A 23647-nucleotide genomic window follows, 5' to 3' on the forward strand; every position below is an offset into this window, starting at 1 on the left:
TAAAAATATTGTTCAGGGAACATTCAAATATTTATAAGTATTAATAAATCGAGATTTTGCTGAGTGACTACAAAGATACAGTTTCTCTTTGGCTTGTCATTTCTGCATGCAATTATGAAAAGATGCACTGGCCCACATTTCTTGGGGTGGGGGTGGGGCTGCAGTCTAGTTTACAATCACACAACAGGGTAAGTGGGTTGGCTTGTTCACTGATTCATTCATTCATTCAGTAAATATGATTCTCCACTATAAAGTAGGCTGATAAACTCAAGCAGAGACTAAGGTGGTTTGACATGTCTTGCTTTCTTACAACTTTGTAAGCTGGACGCCATGTCAGCCTTCACAAGGATTTCAGATGATATTTGTCAGACAGCATTTATTGAGTGTAGGTACTGCATTCTTGAAACCTAATGAAAGTGGAAGTGCACGAGAAATGGCAATGACCAACATGCTATGGGGAAAAGATTGGGCCAGTGATTTGGGGAAGTTCTTTATAAAGCTGGTTTGTAGCTCTTAAGTAAGAGGAATCAGAACTTGTGAACATTCTGCCAATTTCATCTTATAGTGGGTTTCATTGCTTAAGTTTCTTGTCGCATAGAGATGATCCACCGACTATACCCATTCTGTGGATATGGATGGGATTCCAAGATTAATCCAGAGATGGCATTTGAATTAAACCATCACTGTCTAATAGAATCCGTTCTAAAAGTGTGAATTAAGAAATCCGATTAGAGTCTACTTTTGCCACATACTTCTAGCAATTGCCTGGGGCAAGGGTTGGAGGAAGAGATTTAAGCATAGGAGGCTAAAATTTATCAAACCCAGAATAGCCAACAAATGGACTGGTAGTTGAGAACATCAGACCTTTGGCACTCACAGATTTAACATTTGAAATTGCATATAGCATGTCAGCCAAAGGTCCAGAGCTTGCAATAATGTGTAATTTTGCCACAGCGTAATGTGAATCACTCATACTGGGGTTTCGTGGGGAGGAGCGACTTCACTCGTCAAGGAAGCTTCAGAAAAGATCAGTGTTTGCTGACATATTTTGAAGGGGTGTTTGTACTGTACCTCTCACCTCTCTGGGGGTTTCAGGAAAGTTGATGGGCAGTGGGATACCCTACCCACATCAACTCAGGCTTTTTACCAGTAGCAGCCACCACCTGCCCTATTCAGACATTGTTTTATGTAGCAAATCAGTATTTTAGGATATGTCTGTGCAAATACTATCGTTTCTGTAATGCAAATCTCTTATGATTCTGTCAAAGATATGGGTTTGGATTAGCAGCTAGACATCAGGGATTAACCTTGAGATAACAGTCAAGATTGGGGAGTTTGAAAAGCCCGGAAATTTTATGCTTAATTCTCTCTCTCTCTCTCTCTCTCTCTCTCTCTCTCTCTCTCTCTCCCCCCCCCCCCCACATGTGTGTATCTTTATTGGGAGAGAAACTGTTCCAGTCCTCAGTTTTGCAGATGAGACTCATTCTTCCGCACCCCCCCCCCAAAGTTAAAACATTACTTTAGATAGAGAATGGTTCATTTCTGTTAGACTATTTGCACACAGAAATGGGTTGAGGCTGGAGAAAGAATAACAGTGTAGTTGGGATCTGGTTGGTGCTCAGATGAGCTGAATGATGGACCACACAAAGGGGAGCAGTGGAGAGGCCAGTCACTACCATCTTCTCTCCAGCCTCTTTGCTCCTCCCTCCCCAGAATGAGCTCGTTAAGGTGAAGAGTGAGTAGTATGTGTCTGTCTAGCTATCTATTTGTCTATCATCTATCATCTATCTATCTATCTATCTATCTATCTATCTATCTATCTATCATCTATCTATCATCCATCTATCTATCTATCTATCTATCTATCTATCTATCTATCTATCTATCCATATCATCCATAATGCTTAGCATGTATACACGTATGTGGCACAGAAAGGAGTCCTCAGTAAGTGTGAACTGAATGAATCCTATTTTTCCTCCTGGATTTGCTGGCCCTGAGTTAGCATATCATGTGCCATGTTTTGATTTTCAAGAACATCTCCTTGATGAGTAACGAGGACTAGCCTAGAACCTCTTGCTTAGCTTCCTATGTTTGATTTCCTCTTGGTCACAGTTCCTGAAACAGAAGGAAGAAGAAGACAGTGAGTGAAATCAAGGCATTAGAGCGCTATGGGAGTGAAGTCCCAGGATGATAGTGAGACAGAAGGCATGGGGGCGGCTGGTGGAGAAAGATACATAAATTAACATCATGGAACAGGAGAAAATGCAGGGGACCCACTCCGAGACTGGCAGCTGAAGGCAATGAGAAGGATGCTGCAGGTCCTAGAACAGGAAGCAGGGACTCTCAGCCTGGAAGCAGCTCCCGGATGGGAGTTGGCAGCAGAAAGAAAATAAGCATGTCCTACTTCAGAGCGTTGGTGAGGCAGTGGTTTCCTTGGAGAAAGTCAGTTTTCATTTAAATCAAGGTGGGTGAGGGGATGCTTGAAGACAGTTTTGAGCTTGTGAAAGAGTTTCAGGGCATTCTTGGAAATAGTGGGGGAGGAGGGTTTGGAAGCATTTGGGAAGTGAGGTCCCATCGAAGGATAAGGAGGTGCCCAAAGAGGGAGAGACAATGACAGAAGACAATTGACCCAAGAGTTTTTTTCACCCTGACCTGTGTTTGGCTCTAAAGAGATGGGATGCCTGTAGGAAGAGAGGAATGTTGAACAAAAGTTTCAAAACAGCTTGGCTGCAATGGTGGGGTTTTGCTCACAGTCCTGCCTCAGGTGGAAGGTCTCCACCACCATCAGTAATGTCCGGTCTGAGCGTTCAGGATCTGGAGGTTTCAGCATGACAGGGTTCCTTTCCCAGCTGGCAAGAGCCTGAGGAACTCATGCTTCCAATGCCTGTGGAACTTAGATGGTTTAAAGTATTGGTTTAGATACCGTTTATAAATAATGGAAGTCATTTTAAATTACATTACAATAAATAAAATATAAAAGTATATATAAAGAAGCATAACCAGCCAGGTACGAATAGGTGCAGTCTCTTTTACTTCAATTATTTCAATCCATAAATAAAGATTAGCTTTCAATTCTACTTTAAACTCTCTTGCCTCTGGCGGTGGTTCCAGCTAGCTTGCAGCTTTGAATGCAAAGATAGTGTCATATTCATCTTTGAATTTCCGCCATAGAGTCCAGCATAATACTCTGCACGTTGTCGAGGGTTCATAAATGTTGGGATATATTTTCTCCAATTGAAACAGTTATCTAAGAGCCTTTAAGTGAAAGGATTTCTAGCTAAAGGATTTCTTTATGAAATGAACATCTCTGAAGTGGAATACTTACCATTTTCAGGCCTGTGCTAGGTGATAGGTATACAAAAATGGGAAAGACACATTCCCTACCTCAAGGATATCAAAGTAAGCAGGGGAGACAGACCTGTAGAAGAATCATCGTCTACCCTGAGGCAAATGCCTTTATAGAGCTTTTGCATGTCACAAAAAGTGGCCCTGAGGAGCCAGATTGAGTCTGCAGAGTGCTCAAGGCACATGTGCTCATACTGTTAAAGGAAGGATGGATGTTTGCCAGATGAGCAAAGGTGTTCTAGATAACTGGTGTGCCCAGATATTTGTTGAGTGCCTACTCTATGCCAAGCATTGTTCTAGGTTTGGGGGCTATATCAGTGAACAAATCCACTGCCTTCGTGTTTATATTTTAGCTACTAATAGGTTAACCAATGAGAGGTTCTTTTTTTTTTCTTTTATTAGTTTCAGGTGTACAAAACAATGTAATAGACATTTATCATTTATACCCCTCACACAGTGATAACCCCCAATCTACTACCCCTCTGACATCGCATACAAGGATTACATTTCCACTATCTCTATTCCTAATGCTGCTTCTTAAAGGGCCAGTGCTTCCATGAAACATTGTACACTTTTAAGTAAAAGGCATTTGTACTTGAATAAAAACTCACTGTGGTTTCTTAGAGTGATTTGAATACATTCTGGTCTCGCAATAGCTATTTTGGCAGAATCTCTTCCAACTCTCTATGTGTCTCTATAACCAACCCCCACCCCCCCGCCAAAAAAAAAAAAAGAAACAAACAAAAAAAAAGAAAACAAACTTTTCCTGACTGCTACCTACCCATGACTACAGCTGTTCTCAGCCCTTCAGACTTCTGCACTTTATTTAAAGCTGTTTCCACATGCTGTTAAAACACGAGATGCTGCCAGCTCTGGCTCACCCACTTCTTTTCTCCATACAGTACTTTTCCTCTCCTGCTGTTCTTCATTCTTCACATATGTCATCTTAAGGATTGTTTCAAGTGCATCTTAGGTTGTCTGACAAAATCCTCCCCAGATTGTTTATTTTCAGTAGACCTTGTACCATAAGCTAGTGAGATGATTTTTAAAACCAGAGGCATCCAATAAAGGTGTCACAAAGTGAAATGCAAGAACGACAAAGTGAATGGCAAAATGCTGGTGTGGGAAGATATATGGAGGTCATAGGAGAGAAACAAATGCACATGGCAGGATGAGGGGAGTCTGGAGCTGGGTAAGACATACCTCTCTGGGTAAGCAATAAGAAAGACTTTTTAAAAAAGTTCTTGAGCATTTCTTCTTCATGAATGAAAATGGGTTACAAACTTGGTTCTCCATCTGATAATTATAAAGGAATTTTCAACGTATAATTTTGCCTTCCTAAATTTTGAGATTTTTTTTTTTTGTTTTGAATCACAATTAAACGAAGCATGCACATAAATCCTTGTGCTTTTTTTTTTTTCCTTCCTGAAACCGCTATGGACTTGGTCTTTTGATTCAAAATTTGCTACAGTCCATTTTCACAGTGAAGATTTTCATAGTGAAAACCAGCAGAGAAGTGTGCCTGTGCTGACATAAGTAAAATGCATGTGCAAATGAAAGTATTCATTTAATAACATGTCCTTTTATCTTTACATCCTCCTATCCAAACCTGGAATTTATATAGTTTTACTGAAAAGCATATGGTACATTTGCTGGAGTCAAACCTGATTGAAATATATTTCAGCCAGCAAAATGAAAGTGATTCAGCTAGAAATGTTTTGTAATTGCTGCATTATCCCTACTTCCTCAAGTCTTTATATATTTACCGTCTTTAGGTGATGGTTTGTAGTGACACATGAAGCCCTAGTGCCATCAAACTGCCCATTCTGACAGACCTGTATTCTAAATATTTGAGAAGATGGTATGGTTTAAATAGAGATTAAATGGAAGGGTAGCAGATGTTTACAATACCTTTGATCACATGTTTTATGATGGGAGTGTGATATGAAGCAGACCCTATGGGACAGCGTGCTGTGTTGCTCAATATCTCCACCCTTTCAGTAATAAACAGCATTTTTTTTTTGTACTTAAGTGTCAAGCTCAAGTGGTTTTCAAGTATTTAATAAAAAAGAACACTAGGGAAAATTAGCTATAACTGGGTGAAGAGAATAATCCAATTATAAATCAAAGTGGTCATTTTAGCATGTTTTTGTCAGTCTTGCATTTGAAAAAAAAATACATCTGTTCTCCACTTTTGTTTTTAGCATTTTAAAAATGTGTTTTCTGAAGGTAAGAAACAGCAGACATTATTAATAAAGAAAGGGGCTACAGAATTGTCTTGTTGAGCTTCTGAGCTTCCACAGCTCTAAGGATTATAAAGCAGCTTTTCATTGAATATATTTGTGTGGGAAGCAACACACCCATGATGTTGGCCTTATGTTGAAAAGATCAACAGAGCAGATGAAATGCTGATAATGACAGCAGTAGTGATTTTCATTTTTGATACCTAGATGAGATTGGTCAATGTGTCGAGTCCACTCACATCTCACAAATAGATTTGCCCTCTTGTCCCCATCTTGTAAGCTCACAGCTGTGTTTTGACTGCCTCATGTCAGGTTTAGTCAAAGCCACTTTATAAATTTCTACCAAAACAAACAAACAACAACAACAACAAAAATCCAGCAGGTGAAATGTGTAAAGGGAATTCTTTTTTGTAAATTTATTTTGAAAATTTGTCTTCTCAAATCTAAATCAGAATAGTAGGAAATCTTAATGAGGAACTCTGTGCTAATTATTAACAATAATAAGGGAAGGCATTCTCCAAGAAAAGATCATAGAAAAAAAAAGAAAGATAATGAGGTATAAAGGGAAGTTTTTAGTTTTATTTCAATTACACGTTACCTCACGCCATAGAGTTGTTCCTCAAAAGTTATTTAGAGAGAGTACGTTAAAAACATACAAAATTATATATCTCTGTGAGAGTTTGCTTCTGAAGGGATGCTTTCCAAAAAAAAAAAAAAATGTTTACATGAATAATCACTCCTAAATTTATCTGTTGGAGAATTTTATTGTTTCTTCAGCTGGGTCTTACTTGCGTTAACTATTTGATGTCTCTTCACTAAGTTCTGGGACGTTTTAGACCTGGAATGGCTCGTCTTGTCCCCATTTTACAGATAGTGAAAGTGACGGCCAGGAAATTAATTGTTTGGTCACTAGAGCAATGAGAGAACTGCCATTGGAACCTCTGTCTCCTTTGTCTTAGACCAGAGCTTAATTTTACTATTATGCCTTCGTCCTTCTGCTTTCAAGTTTATTTTTATTAAATATATTAAAACATTTTAGCATCGTTTGGACACACACCAGATGAACAGAAAGTGTGACCTACTTTGAGTGTGTTGAGAGTCAGTTAGATTTAACCTGTGCAGCACGTCGCCCACCACTGCAAGCTCTCTGTAGGCAGTCAGCTGGAAGATTATTGACTTGTAGTGTATTTTACAAAGTCCAGAATTGTTTAAACTCAGCCCAGTTTTACCCCACGTGCATTCAGGTAACTTATTCCATGGCTTAGCAGTGAGTGTGTGTATGTGTGCACACACACACACCCTACACACAAACCAATGGTTTTTACCTACTTCCAAGATTAGCAAGGGGCTAGGTAAGATTATTTATAGTCTAATTGATTGTGTTCCCCAAAAATAACTTTTCACTTAAAAATGCAATTATTAGAGCTCAATCTCTAAAATCATGAAGCACTTGGTAGTTTTTCATGTAAATCATTTGTTTGAAGGTTTCATGATATCATTTTCTTACCCCATTTGCCTAAAATTAGTAGCTAGGAGAAATTACAAAGTAAAGATATTTAAGATGCTTACATGTAAACCTAAGTCTTATGTGACACGGATCCCAAGGAATCTTGGTTCTTTGACCCTCACTTTCCTCTTGGACGAGACATTAATCTTTTCGTCCGTGTATAAAATTGGAGTAAGAATGCCAAAAAATTATTTAAGATTGTTATGAATATGCATCTAGTTACATGTGAAATATTTTGAACTCTTTGAAAGAAAGGTAAAGTATATCCAAGACATTATTAGAGTTTTTGTTAATGTTTTTGAAAGAAAAAAAGGATCCAAAAAATGAATAAGGTCAACATTCATGAACTCAGTCACTATTTGTCATGTGACTATATACCCAGAAAGGGCACTAAACTGAGGATCAAGAATCCTGGATTGTGGCTTTGTCACGATCACATAAGTAAAAAGGGACAGTCACCTCACCTTCTTGGGTCTCAGTTCCTTAGCTATGAAATGAGTTGACTAGACTCGCTCATCAGCACGTTTTTTCAGGGCTTCATTTACATTGTTTGGGACTTCTGAGGACCTGCACTAGTTATTATATGGCAGCATTTTTCAAAGCATGGTCACTTGATTAGCCGCCTCAGGGGCTTGTTAGAAATGCAAACTCACAGCCTTCCCCATACACCTACTGCTTCAGAACCTCAGGTGGGCCCCAGCAATCTGTATTTTCACAAGGCCCCCAGTGATTCCGATCCATGCTGTAGTCTGAACCTGTTAAAAGTAGAAAACTTGCAATTTAGTACTTTCCTTTTTTATATATATATAATTTATTTTTTAAATTTATTGGGGTGACAATTGTTAGTAAAATTACATAGATTTCAGGTGTACAATTCTGTATTACATCATCTATAAGTCCCATTGTGTGTTCACCACCCAGAGTTGGTTCTCCTTCCATCACCATATATTTGATCCCCCTTACCCTCATCTCCCACCCCCCACCCCCCTTACCCTCTGGTAACCACTAAACTATTGTCTGTGTCTATGAGTTTCTGTTTCTCATTTGTTTGTCTTGTTCTTTTGTTGTTTTTGGTTTATATACCACATATCAGTGAAATCACATGGTTCTCTGCTTTTTCTGTCTGACTTATTTCGCTCAGCATTACATGGAGTACTTTTCAAATCTTTAATTGTCTTGCCAATTTCTAGGTATGTGGATATGTAATCTAATATGCATTGTATATAATTATATCATTGTCATGCAAGGATTCATTCAGGGTCTCAGCTCCCGCTCCCCAAACAAGAACATAGGATATGGTGAGGCCAAAAAGGAACACCCACGGAGCTATAGATAGGGAAGTCATATCACTATAATCTCTCTGGCGACTGGGCTGGAGACACAAGAAACAGGATCCACACGATCTGCAACCTGCGATCCGCTTCTCTGCCAACCAACCAACCCCACTTGCTGGCTGCAATCCGCCATGCTTACCGCAATCTGTGCTTGCTAGCTCAGCCACCATCCTCTTGCTAGCCCCCATTTTCTGCTAACGTAGCCACAGCAGTTATATTAGTGGCGAATGGCTCACTGGTTACAGCTGACGGCCAGCTAGCCACAGCTGATGGCCATCCAATCACAGTTGATGGCCATTTATTACCCTAGTAAGCACCTTTCCACATGAGGGCGAGAGCCTGGACACTGCACTCCTGGCTCTGTCCCCACAATCATATTATGTTATGTCCAATTTATTATATAATACAAGGTATATTACATAACATTTATATTGTATGTAGTTACTTATTGTGATGTGTTTAAAATAAATTATGGACACGTTAAATTACCAGTACTGAAACATTTTGGGGCAAGTATGTGTGAAGCCAACTGAGAGAGTTTTCCATGTCAAGGCATTGCCCCAGGCGTGAAGAATACATATTATTAGGTCGTGCTTGAATAATAGTACGCAACTATCAAAATGCATGTTCATTTCATATGTGTGCTTATCAAATACAACTTGTTTTTCCTTTAGCACAGATATTCTTGTTCTAAAAAGTAAAACAAATATTCTGAAATTATGCCCCGAATTTTAATTTTAAAATTTGCATTATGTTTATGTATGAGCACCAGGCACATAAACTGGTATTCACATCTTCCCTGTATAATTTTTCTATTACTCTCATTCTAACATTCACGTGCAATTTCCAAAGAAACTTGCAGTTGACTTTTCAGAATGCAAATCTTGTTTTAAAATGCACCTGAACTTTTGAAACTTCGCTCAATTGCGGTGAACATTTTGTGGGCAAGTGATTTCAAATGTGGCTAAAATGCGTTGGGGGGATGGTGGGGGGGATGATCAAGGCTATAGATTTATACCCAGTCTAAATCCAAGGGACATCTATTTTAGCTCTCATCTGAGAGGTAAGAAATCGAGCTGTCAAACTGTTTATAATATTGTTTTATAGCTTTGGTCAACGAGGCAAAAGCAATGGGGATTTGGGTAGCATTTACTTCCAGAAAGCTTTATCAAGAGTGCTAAGTTAAAAAAAAAAAGAGTGCTAAGTTTGTTTGGAGATGTATAACTTCATAATGCTGCCTAATGAATACAGTTTCCTGTGTGAAATCAGTGACTTATACCAACCATGAAGTAGGACATGCTAGGCCGGTGCCAATTCCTTGATCACCCTGGAGAGAGGGTTGCCCCGCCTGGTACCTGGCCCCTTTCATGCTGCCAGTAAGCACTTGCAGTTGTTAGCACCGCTAACGAAATGTAAACACCTTTCCTTTCCAGCTGCTGCTAATTGGTTTGGGAATATTTATGTAAGTGTTGATTTTAAAGCTAAAAATAGTGCAGAGATGTTTAAATCTAACTCAATTCTGGCTGTCAGGAATGCTCCTGTGATCCTGAAAGTGTTGCTAAAAATGTTCACTTTTTTTAAATTGTGGTAATTAAACTCGTCTGTTGTGAGAACCATAGATGATAGGTTCCCTGTTTTGATAAAAAAAGAGGTAAAGGATACACTTCCTAAAGGTCTTTGCCTGGTTGGCAAGACACGACCCTCTGCTGAAATATATCAGAGAGCAAAGGATTGTAAAGTGAGCAGAGGGAAGAGACAAAATAAATTTGGAAATCGCTTTATGCCCCTATTCAATGCAGCTGATCATATCCTTCTATTTTAAGTTAATATTAAAAATGGAATTGTAATCTTTTTCTTAATAAAATTAAGTATAGAGTTTCCCACACCATTGTGTTTTCTAGAGGCAAGTTTGAGCATTTGAAATCACATAATTAAAATTTCTCAAGTCTAAAGTTCAAGAAAGATAGTGGTCGTTCTGCAGCAGTTGTTTATACCTCTAGTTTGTCATAATTATATAGTTTGCCCCTTTATTTCCAAGTGTAAAAGTCATGGATTTACAGACTTTTTTCAAAGTTATTTAAATAGCTATGAGAGAGAAAAAAATATCTTTAGATATTTGTTGTTTTCTGAGTCTTTATTCCACCATGTAATTCATTTAGTAAGGGGGAAATTGTAAGTGCTCTGAAATTTTGTCTGTCAGTTATTTTGTAATATTTGGAAAAAGTGATTTTATGGACGTGGTTAGGAAATAAGCTGCCTTTGTCTGTAAGTCTTGAAGCACTGCACTGGTATAGTGTCGTTGAAATAAATTTGGAATTGGCTTTGTGTCCTTGTATGATGGCCTAAGCATCTGTCTGCCTGCCCCGTCTCTAGAGAATATCAAAGAATTCTGTTACTGCAATATATAGAAATGATTTTGCCAAGTGACAAACACTGCCCATTAGTTGAGATGATAAACTATGGTTACTGCCCTTTTTGATAGCTGTGGCAAGGTAGAGTTTTTGATGCTACATTTAAAATAGTCCAACTCTTGTCTTAGACATGTAAGTCTGTGAATGTGTGTGTTCTTTTTAAGTCTGTAGTTATTGACATGACTGCTTTAAAACTAGTCAGCTCAGAATTACCCTTGAGCAGATTATTATATCGCAATTGGCCCAATATTGCTTTCAAATTCAAACTGACAATTCCATATACTTGGAACATTAAGTATATTGTTGACATAAATAGAATTTTTACTTACCATCTAACTAGAACAGGAAAAAAAAGTCCTTTTAACCTTGCAGAATATTGATTTGAACAAAAAAGCATGGTATTTTTTTACCTTGGCAAGGGATCAACATGAAAGTTCCCCTTGGAGTAGGGAGCAAAGAGGCAAAAATAGGTGGTTAAAACTCTGTAGCAAATATCCCATTTTTTCTAAGTCATCCTGGTTATATATATCTATGCATAATTAGAAAGCCAAAAAGAATATTTATTTCACTTAAGTGCCACTGTTAGCTGTTCATGAATTGGAAGATTTTATATTGTTAAGATGCTTAAACGTCTCTAAATCAATCTACAAATTCAGTGTAATCCTTATCAAAAATCCAGCTGGCTTTTTTGCAGAAATTGATGTGCTGATTCCAAAACAAAAAAGAAAAAGAACAAATTTGTAGAACTTAAACTTCCTGGTTTCAAAACTTACTACACAGCTATGACAATCAAGACTGTGTAGTACTAGCATAAGGCCACACAATTAGATCAATGAAATAGCATTAACAGTCCAGAAATAAGCCCTTACAGTGTTGGTCAATTGAGTTTTGAAAAGGGTTTCAAGACAATTCCATTGGGAAAGAATAGTCTTTTCAGCAAACGGTGCTGGCATAGCTAGATATTCACATGCCTATTATGAAGTTGGACCCCTCCCTCACACCATACACAACAATTAATTCAAAATAGTAATACACCTAAATGTAAGAGCTAACACTACAAAACTCTTGGAAGAAAATACAGGAGTAAATCTTTGTGCCCTGCATTAGGCAGTGTTTCTTAGATACAACACCAAAAACACAAGCAACAAAGAAAACATAGGTAAGTTGATCTTCATTAAAATTAAAAACATTTATGCTTCAAAAGGTACATCAAGAAAGTGAAAAGGCAGCCCACAGAATAGGAGAAAATATTTGCAAATCATCTAGGATAAGAAACTTGTATATATTGTATTTAAAGAACTTTTATAACTCGATAATAAAAAGTCAAATAATTAGACATTTCTCTAAAGATATACAGATGTTGAATAATCACGTGAAAGGATGCTCAACATCGTTAGTCATTAGGAAAATGCAAATAACAAACCACTTCACATCCAAAAGGATGGCTAAAATTATTTTGAAAATAAAGGAAAATAACAAGTGTTGACAAGGATGACGAGAAAAGGGAACCCTCAGATATTGCCGATGTGGATGTAAAATTGTGCAGACGCTTTAGAAATAATATAGCAGTTTCTCAAATTGTTAAACATAGAGTTAACATATGATCCCAGAATTCCACTCCTAGGTATATACCCAAGAGAACTGAAACCATACGTCTACACAAGAACTTATTTTCTTAGCAACAGTATTTTATAATTGACCATTATTTCAAATATTCATAGCAACATATTCATAATCAGCAAAAATGCAAACAAATGCCCATCATGTGATGAATGGGTAAACAAAATGTGGTATAGCTATGCAATGGATTATCATTTGGCCATAAAATTGAGTGAAATAGTGATACATGCTGCAATATGGATGAACCTTAAGAACATTGTGCTATGTGATAGAAGCCATATATCTTGTGATTCTGTTTATAGGAAATGTTCATAATTGGCTTAAAAACGGAAGCAGATTGATTGCCGGAGGCTGTGTTTATGTGTGTGTATGGGGGGTGGGGAGGGTGGGCAGGGAACATGGGGAGTGACTGCTAATAGGTATGGGATTCCTTTTGGGGGTTTTGAAATTGTTCTAAAATTAGTGGCGATGGTTGCAAAACTCTGTGAATAAGCTAAAAAAAAAACACACCTAAATTGTACTTTTTAAAGGGAGGAATTTAATGCTCCATGAATTATATCCTAAAGCTTTTATAAGAGAAAAGAGTAGGTCTTAAAGCCCCAGTCAGTCCTTTAGAAGATTGCAGCTGCAGCCCTGCTCACATCCTGACTGCCACCTGATCAGAGATTCCACCCCAGAACTGCCCAGACAAGCTGCTTCTAAATCTCTGACTCTCCAAAACTGAGAAATAATGTTTATATTTTTTAATCCATTAAGTTTTGGGGTAATTTATGAAAGAGTATTGGAAACGAATACACTATCAGTCAACTCATTTATTAACATTCATTAAATGAACATTGTGTGTTACTGTAGGTGCTTAATATACAGAGGACTGGATACACCCTCACCCTTCACGGTACTCCTGCTTGTGTAAGAGAGGCATTTAAGAAAGTTGGTAATTTTGACATAAATGCAGTCATCAAATGTTCTGACATGTGCGATAGTCACAAGTGCAAATGTTTTGTTAAATTTCTTTTTTTTTTATTATGTATTTTTGTAAACTGCCCAACCCTTTCTCTTTTCTCTGTGAGCGTATATCTAGCCCTTCATAATACAATAGTACCTCGTTTTTCGAACGTCTTTGTTGACGAACATTTCAGTTTACAAACGCCATAAATTTTATGGATCTATGGTATCATTAGGTAGTAAAATTCATGTTAAATTTGCAGTTTTAGGGGTTGATTTGAAACGTCTGGAACGGATTCATCCATTTTGCATTACTTTCTATGGGGAAACCATGCCTCGGTTTTTGAACGTTTAAGAACTTGAACGGTCTTCCAGAACGGATTACGTTTGAAAACCTAGGTACCACTGTAATGTGAATGTTCGAAAGCTTTTGAACACACTCATCTTTTAAGATTCGGTGCCTTAAACTAAAAAGTATTCTTTAACCTTATGGGTTTTCTTCCCTTTCTTTATCCCTATGGAGAGGAGAAAAAAAATACTAAGAAAAAAAATAGAGAGAGACTGTCCTTCACAAAGCTACTGAGCCCTACGTGAAATGTTGCTACTCAGTCTAAAAGTAAAAATATGTTTGGTATTTCACTCAATTCACTATGACAAACGTCTTGAGTGATGGCTGGTGTCTATTGTATCTTTCACGATATCAACCTAATTCTGTTATGGCCACCTCTTAACTCATTTATTGTCCTTTTTTGTTGTAGACATTGTGCATTCAGATCCATGAATGCTCTGTTTACAGGTGTGATTGTTGATAATGGGTTTTTCTCTGTGTGGTTGTTGTTTCATTGAAACCTGTGTCCATAACTAACACTATTTATTTGTGACTCTGTTTCTGTAGAGTAGTTTATCTGCAGAATTACTTATTAAAGTACAGTTCCAAAGCCAACCAGAATGAATGCCTTACATAAATGGGAATCTATAGCAGGCGTGCTTTCTAGAATCCATTGTCTCCTCTATGTAACATCCAACTCAATTTGCCAGTGTTCTGGGGTGAAGGACCTCTCTGCCTCTCCTACCTCTCTGTAATAGAAGAGTATTTACCATTTTAGAAATTAAATGGTTAATGTTAGTTTCTCTGTGAAGATCATCCTCAGAATCAAAGTCTCAAAACAAACCAAGAACTCCAGTTTTTTTTTTTTTCTTTTGCAATATTTTTATTACACTTTTAACAGAAGTGACCTTGCCAGGCAACATTTTTTCCCACAGGTTTTGCTTTCTTTTGTGTTTTTAGTGTCACTGGGGGCGGGTGGTGCGAATAAGTACAGTACATTAAAACTAGTACATCACCTCCTGTCTATGGCACCTTCCCTTTGGTACACCTTTTCCTTGATGATTGAAAATAGCCAGTCCCAAAAACCTATGGGTGAGTAGCAGGAAGCTAAATGATGTATCTCAAAGCTCTTAACATACTGCCTCATGTAAATAGCCCATTTGGGTATTTCAGAGGCCAAACAGGAGAGAACATTGAAAGCACTGAAAAGATTTACACCTGTTTCCAGTCTTCAGAAAAATTGGATCATACTCTACATATCCAGAGTAAAATCATTTACTCTCTGATGTTGAGACATTTTATTCATATTTTCAATTCTATATGCATAGTATCCACATGTTTATGTGTTTGTTTCACTACAGGATTCCACCCAGAACTTAGAAGACGGAGAAGTTATGAATGGTGTACAGACAGAATTATTGACATCGCCAAGAACTAAGGATGTATTGAGGTATTCTCTTTATTTGAATAGAATATTTTATTTCTATTCGATGTTTGTTTCTTTAATAGTTTATAGGTATTTTTATTTTATAGGAAAGATCAAAGTCAGTAGAATAGTGGAGTGAAAAACTGTCCCTATTCTGAAATTAATTACTTACTCTTTTCTCTTGTTTTCTTCATATGAGAACTTCCTGACAAACATGTATATACAAATGTGCCTCAATCTTTCCAACTCTTCTGCAACTTGGATTTTGAAATTGCTTTAAAGTGAACATGTCAGGGTTCATTGTGGTTGAGCGTTTCACTTTGATGTCTGCTCTTTGAATACTGCTTTGCTTTGTATTTTAACAATCTTGCAATATTTTACTCTACGTATATAAAATGAAACCAGCCTATCTACCATGACTTTTCATATTTCTAAAGTAAGTAACTCATGATATGAAGTCAGTTGCTCTCATGTTCACCAGTACTTCCCTTTGTTCTGCATTCAGTTCCAGTTCTGCCCTAGCTGGTTCGAATCCCCGCTCAACTGCTTATTAGTTCTAGCACTTAGGCAAGTTACTCATCTCTCTTTGCCTTCATTTCTGGTCTATAAAACAAATAATATTAAAATCTTCTTCAGAGGATTGATATGAAGATTAAATGAGTTAATATATGGAAAGCACTTTGAACAGTGTCCAGGTCAGAGTAAGTCCTATGAGTGTCTGCTGCTGTTGCTACCACTACGATTGTTATTATCATCATCTATATCATCATCATCATCATCATCATCATTACTATTTTTTCTAACCTGCCTCAAATTTTTCATAAGGAAAGTAAGGCCGTATTTAATCGATTGTTGGCTTCAGCACTAGAAGGTGGTGCTTCTGAAGTTTGTCCTTCATGTATTCATTTAGTCAACATATCTCTTTAATTCAGCCCAATTACTAATAGGTGCCCAGCATTTTACATGGAATCAGCTTTAAAAAATATATGTGCTCAGTTTCTATCACTCTGCTTTACTTTGTGGATTTTCTTTAATCTTACAGTTTATAGCCGTATGACACAGGTGCTCTTTATATAGATTGTTTCTTTGATTAATGAACTGCACAATATTAAAAATTTGGTACAGAAAATCTCCAGGACATTGTCTTTTTAGGAGCTTGATAAGATAGTTTTTTTGAGGCTGGCATAATGAGTGTAATACTCTAATTCTATTTGACTTTAATTTCATTGTTTTTTGTTAGGTTTTTGAAAAGTTTGCTAACATCATGGCTAAATGTTATATGGAAAGCTGTCGTACAGTGAACAATTGTTGGTTTATGGCTGCACAAACAATTAGCTAAGCTTTCTCTAGGTACAAGGAATTGAGAAAATGGAGGATAGGAGTTTTAAAAAGTACTATTCCTTAATTAAAGTATAAGTATATATGTATAATTTGATGATCAAAACAGCATTTTCACATGAGTTATCATCTTTATTATCATCTTTAGTAGGCTAAGGAATTGCAAAATTCAGAGCAATTAAGTAACTTCTAGAGACCCAGCCATCACTCTTGTCCCCAGATTCTTCAACTCCATTGTTACCTGCTTTGTGCACCTCCCTTGGTGTTTTAGTTCATGCTACATAACCGGGCTAGGAAACTTCACGTGGCTAGCACCAGGAAAGGGAAATTAGCTGAAATTCGTTTGAGTGTAAGTTCAGAAAGTAAAATGAGTACAAACGCCCAGCATTTGCAGATTTTAGGGTTGGGGGAGAATGAGAAGGATCTGAACAGCATGGAATACATAGCTAGCGGGGAAAGGCTTGGTGATCACAATTCTAGGAGAGGACACTGCTTCTATCTGGTATGGGATGATAAAGAAGCAAAGAGAGATGTTGAAGCCACCTACAGCTGAGTTACATGGTCAGTGTTCTCCTAGTGTAGCCCACAGAGCTTGGCCCAAGCAGAGGACTTTGGGTTCACTTCCATGCAGGTGGCGTAGAAGCTAAGTATACAAGTATAATTTGCACAGTCCATCTCCAAATGTCTTGAACATGTTCTTATGTTTTAATTCTCATAATCATCGCTCCAGCTTTTGTTACCTCTCAGCTAGATGATTGTAATAAACTACTCACTCTTCTCTTGAGTTTCAATCTCTCCTTGTTCAATTTGATCCCACGTATCACCACTGGTTCAAATGTGAGCTATTATTTGGGAGACAGTGCTATTTGCATTCTGGGCATTATAACATGTACTCATGTCAAATGTATAAATACTTACATCACTTCTATTTTACAGATAGATACACTGATGTAGTTTTCAAACCACTCCTTAATTTCAAAACCTTTAGATTTAGTTGAGTTTGAATACGTTTAACCTATGTAACCTCTTTAAAATGTTTTTTTTTAATATGGAAAATGGGGATCTTGATCACATAGATTACTATGAAGATTAAATGAGATATATTACAGGCAATTTCACTTAGCATGATGCTGAATGAAAGGCTGGATAAACATCAATTGCTACTGCAATTATCATTATCACACATACTGCAGTTTATTGTAACTGTTTGTCATTCTTCCACACAAGACTATGGATGTGCCAAGGGGTTCCTAACATCTAATGCTGGGCTTGGGACGTATTTGTTGAGTGAATGACAATGAATGACACACATTGCTCCATAAATCATAAACATAACTATTAACTGTTTACCCATTATTTAGAAACATCTTTATTTACAGAAAAATAACACTTAGAGGGTATTCTCCAAATAGTAGTACAATATGTAGCTCTGATGAAGCACTACTCGATTTACTTTGATCTTAAGAAGTCAATGAGGCAAGAGGCTTCTCTTGGGTGGGTTTGGTTTTGTTTTTTTAAATATAAAATTACTCTTTAAGCTTCTCTTTAAATAGCAAGTGATAGGTGCAAAAGACCTTCACCTCATCTCTAACTATCTCTCATTCCTGACTTCGCTGTATTTCTTGATACTTACCCAAATTCACTTCCTCCAGACTGGCCTTTTTCCAGGCCTAAAACTGCAGTCACATTTGATCCCATCTTCTTTGCCTCTGATAACCATTCATTTGGCAAATTATTGGCATAGACTATCTCAAAATATCTTGACCCTTTCCACATGTTTTCTTGCTGTATTTTTATGATCACTGCTGAAGCTCTATTGCCTGTCAGATAGATGATTGCAATAATTTACTCATTCTTAGCTCAAGTACCAATCTCTCCCTGTCTTTCCGTTTTCTAATTGACCCCACATATCACTGCCAGGTATATATTTCTAACTCACAGCATTTATCACACTGCTCCTTAGTTCTAAAACCTTTCATGACTCCATTTTCTACAAAATTAAGTATGAATTTTTACACGTAGAATTTGACATATTACTTTGAAATTTGATCTCAAACTAATTGTTCAACCTTATCTCCTACCCACCTCAATCAATCAATTTCTTTCCCCTCCCCCTCCACTCCCTTTCTTTCCCCCTCTCTGTCCATCTTCCACTCTGGTCCTCCCTTTTCCCCCCTTTAATATTACAGCCAATTTGGGAACCCACGCCATCCTGGTTCACAATCTCCGTGCAGACTGCTTCCTCTTGTGTGCATGCCCTCTCTGCCCCTTTGCCTACCTTTTTTTGATTGAAGATCCGTTTGCCTGTCTCAGTTCCATTTCACATGCAACCTCCTCCAGGAAGATTTTCTAATTGCAACTTTCCTTCCCGATCCTTCACCCTCTTCCTCTGGAACGCATCAGAGAGTGCCTCTGCTTTGAAACACATATCTAAGTTTAAAACAACTGCTCTGGAATGCAGTAAGTTTAACTTAAGACCTGCCTCTACCTTATATGCACAGTGTGATGTTGGACAAATTATTTAACCTTTCTCAGCGTCAGTTTACTTATCTATAAAATGGAAGTGATGTATTAAGCATTATATATTTGAAATGAGTACATATTATAATACCCATAATGCAATTAGCACACTGCCTCCCAAATAATAGCTTACTTTCATTGAGAATATACTACTGTTAACTATTACTTCTATTGCTATTTTATATTATTTCTTATTACCTGTCTTAACCTGCCTTCTAGATTATGAACTCCCCAGGCACTACCCTTTGTTTTTTCCTTGCAGAACTCCTCCATTGGAACTACTCAATATTTGAGTTAGGTGAATTAAGTGAATCCCACCACTGTCAACAACAAATTCTGTGTTAGATTTTTTATTCAGTTATTCACATCAACAAAACATTTCACCATCAAGGAGACTTGAAAATCATATGCAAACGCTTCCTGGGTGTTTACCTCCGTAGTCTATCTCTCACACTGTTACATATGACAGACCTGTGCAACAGTCCCTAAAGAACACCAATTGATTTCTTCTATCCATTTATTACAACCCTTTGTCTCTCTCTCTCTCATGATCAGTGAACTAATCATGAAGAAGTTATGTTCCTCAGTCCTATAGTATTTTTTTAAAAAAATTTAAGTCTTACTGAGGAAATCAGTTGAGAAAAATTGGAAAGCTGAAAATAGATTATTCCCCTTTAATTCATAAGCTTATTTGTTCTCTCATTTTAATGAATGTTACTTAAAAAGATACGAATTGAAAAGCTAGCGGCTCTTAATCACACTACTAATAGCTGATAGTATTGAACTCCTTGTATATAACAAACAGTGTCTGTATGATGTATACGTTATGGTCTCTCTTTTTTTTTTCTTTAAAACCAACAGCTCTGTTAGGGATTTATCCTAATTTCCTCATTGTACAAATAAGGGAACTGATAAACTTGGTCCTAGTTTAAATGACTTACTCAGACACCTGATTCAAAGTCACCACTAAGTCCTGTCTAATTTCATAAGCAAATATGATTTCCTCCTGGAAAAGAATCTTCCCATCATTATTGTCAGTCCTGTCTCCTCCATGCCTTAAACGAGTGGCCTATCACTGCGTTGAGTAATCATAATGTTAAAAATGCTGTCTACTCGCCTCCTGTGAAGAAATTACAAACATCTACAGCTCCTGTGGTATTCTCTCCCTCGAGCTTCATGTTTTCTGGGTCGAACCAAATGAAGCACTTTCCATAAAGTTCTTGCAGAGTAGTCATTCAGGACTGGCTCATTTTTTTAACCACTGATTCTGTGCCTTCATCCATTGTTTTATCCTAAACTTTTAGGTAACATCTGGCCAGTGGTCATTTCAATCAGTTTTGTCGATTGGATCGTAGAATGTTTAGCTTGCTTAATACTATCAGACTTAATGCTTTGTGACTATCTGCTTTTGTTTTAGTAAGTCATAGAAAGTTGTATGAAGTTAGGTATTTTTGACCTTAATGAAATCTGACTTTTCTTTCTATAACTGAAATATTTTCCTTTACCCCACAGTTCATTTTTTGTCAATTTTTCACAAGTAGCTGCCAATCCTTTTTTTTCCTTTCTTCTGTTAGAATATCCTTTTCACCTCATTTTCTGTGTTATCCATTTTCACCCACCTCCAATACATGAATAAATGGGTGCATATCCTGCTCACTTTTCCTGGAACTCTATTCTATAGTTTGCCTAAACAAACACCATTAATAGCATATTTTCACATCTTAGTGAAATATCACTTTATGAGATTGTGTCCAGCCCTACTTGCTGTGTTTGTCTTCCATGAGCTGTGTATGTGCAGAGATTTCTACCGAACTCTATCAAGTATATATAATGCTGAGGGTGTTTTTTGTGTTTGTTTTTTTTTTCATTTTAAAATAAATAAAAATACATGGATTGGTCTCTAGGGCTTCCTCTTTTAAAATGCTTTTCTTTTCTTCTTGAAACAAACAATGGATAACAATTTAAAGAACATGCTGAAACATGGTCTGTATAAAACTTATAAGGCTTGTCTGTATTACTAAGAAGATCTAATTCTCTGCAAGTGCCTACATATTACAATTAACAAAATTGAAAATCTTTTATGCTTTTTTTTCTGGGATATTTTCATGATAGTTATTTAACATTAGTTGTCAAATATTCTTTTAGCCAAAGAATTGTGCTGTCATATATAAACATAGCATGAAAGTTATTCTGAAATACTGAAAAAGGAAATCTTATAAACTAGAAATGAAACTTAAAAACACATCCCCCAAAAAATAGTTTTAGTATTTTAAAACAACATTGATAACTTTAACAGATTATAAAATTTTCTTTATTAAGTGAATTTAAAAATACAGGACTGATAATTACTAAAGAATAGATATCAGTATGATACATAGAACTTATGTTTTACATAAAGGGTTTTGTGTGGTGTAGAGAACTATGCAATATAGAAAAAAAATGAGAATCCCTAAAGCCATACCCAAAATTCTTAAGCTGAAATCTTGGAAGTCTCTACTAGACTAAACACTTATATTCCAAAAGCCTCTTATAATACATGTGAGTGCTATTTATCAGCATGTGGATACTCAATACGTTTATTAGGAAAGATAAGTGTTATGATCTAAGTGCAGAACTATAAAAATACATCATAAAGGTGGAGATAATAAAGTTTCAATACTACAAGATTTCAGTCTCTGTTTTTAAAAGTCTTTCAAATAGTACTGTAACCCTAGAATGTGAATGTTTTGGGTTTAGTCTTCCTCAAATACTTTCAAATGCACTGTGAATCTGTTATATAAAAATGATTGCTTTGTGTTCCATTAAAAGCAATATAACATTCTCTGCCTGCCAAACATTTTATATTCGAGACTTATAATGCATACCAATATATAGTATTTCTTATACATATATTCATATAATATCTATATTCTCACACAGAAAGTATAAAGAAGAACCCATTTTATCCCATAGCATTATCACTGTCAGATTCGTTTTGTTTCTAACTTTTATTCTAGGCATCAGATATAACTTGCTTGACTGAACAAGTTTTAAATATATCAGCAATATATGAGCAAAACTCATTTGCAATTTATTAACAGATTTGAAATTCCATCATATTCCACAAATGTTGGAAAGTGACATGCTCTTTTTTCCAGTTCTTAATGATAATAGGTTTACAACGAAAACACATTAAAAGTAAGCCTAATCCATTGATGAGAATATATTTGATATATTTATTTTAGATTGCTGATAATTTAGAGAATACTTCATGCAGAGTGAATTCATCAGGCATTTTGCTTTCTTAATGCTGTTCTCAACTTTCCAGCAAGGAGCCAAATTTCACCAATTTTAATTTGGAGCAGAAAAGCAGTTGTAGCAGCTGTAGCTCTTAATTTGACATCTAGTTTCAGGTCATTTTCATGTAAATAGGAAACAATAGAAACCTCTTTACAATTTCCATAACAGGGATGTTTGCTTCAATTTTATCATTTTTCCTGTGGCAATTTTATTTTTTCTCTCTGGGATTAAAGGAACCAATAATTGTTCATGGTTATTATTTTTCATCTTTATAAAAATATGTTAGTTCCAGTTTTTATTACTCAAAATCTCCCAATGTTTTGTATATTTCAGTCCTACACACTATCCATTAATGTTTCTAGCTCATCCTTGCCTTAATCTGGAGTAGGTTAGGCGGGTCAGGCTTTCTATTTCTTTCTGTAATACATTTTCTCCAGGCTTCACAATTTCTTTTTCTATCTCTGAAAAAATACACGAGGTGAAAATTTGGAATTGTTCCATTGAATACAACTGATGCCTTATTGAGAGGCAACTTTAAATTTTGATTTATAATGCTTTGAACATGCCCATGTATATTACCAACTGTGGCTTCACAGTTGTAGAATGTAATTTTGTGCTTTTTCTAATAAATACATAGTTTATTTCATTTTTCCTCTGTTTTGAGGGAAAAAGCCTATTTTATGATTAAGGGTAGATGTTATTAGTTCCATGTATTTTATCATCTGTACAGTAATTTTCAAGTGCGTCTCAATGGGAAGAAATTTTATTTTTGTGTATATCCTTTTAAATATGTTGATTTATGTAGATTAAGTTAAATAGGAAGTTATTTTTGTAGGTTGTCATTTCCATTTGTTCCTCTTCTAGGGGGGAGAAAACAAGAAAGTAGATAGTTTTTGAAACATTTTATTTCCTGAATCTTAAACATATCAGCAAATCATGTACTCCTTTGATTTCATCTCTGCTGTTAAATTTACAGTAGTTGATATAATCCTAAGATTTATTTTTTAATGTGCCTCATCTGCTTTTTCGAGCAGAGACTCATCTATGCTCTTATTTCTTTTCTGCCCCAGTGATATGACAAGAACAGTAGAAATTTCTGGGGAGGGAGGCCCGTTGGGAATACATGTCGTGCCCTTCTTTTCATCTCTGAGTGGAAGGTAAGATGTTTTTCTTATATCAAAAACTCATGCTAATGAAAAACTTGACTGGAGCTCATTTTCCAAAACATTTTTCAAAAGAAGATTAAATGTGTACCTTTGTTATTCAGATGGACACCTCAAGATAATACTTATGTTGGCCACTATGTGTTAAAAACAAAATAATATCATTTATTTCTAGCATGCAAAGGAA

General features: G+C 36.4%; 1 protein-coding gene across 2 annotated transcripts in view; it reads left to right on the forward strand.

The window, feature by feature from the left end:
• Positions 1-23647, forward strand: part of PARD3B (par-3 family cell polarity regulator beta) — a 946787-nt gene that overhangs the window by 488707 nt on the left and 434433 nt on the right. For both annotated transcript variants that reach the window (XM_019726886.2, XM_074340795.1), the window contains 2 exons: positions 15096-15184; positions 23368-23454. In XM_019726886.2, the coding sequence (XP_019582445.2) occupies positions 15096-15184; positions 23368-23454 (176 nt within the window). The remainder of the gene's footprint in view (positions 1-15095; positions 15185-23367; positions 23455-23647) is intronic.

Source organism: Rhinolophus sinicus, linkage group LG01 (assembly GCF_036562045.2).
Source record: "Rhinolophus sinicus isolate RSC01 linkage group LG01, ASM3656204v1, whole genome shotgun sequence".
Classification (NCBI taxonomy): Eukaryota; Metazoa; Chordata; class Mammalia; order Chiroptera; family Rhinolophidae; genus Rhinolophus; species Rhinolophus sinicus.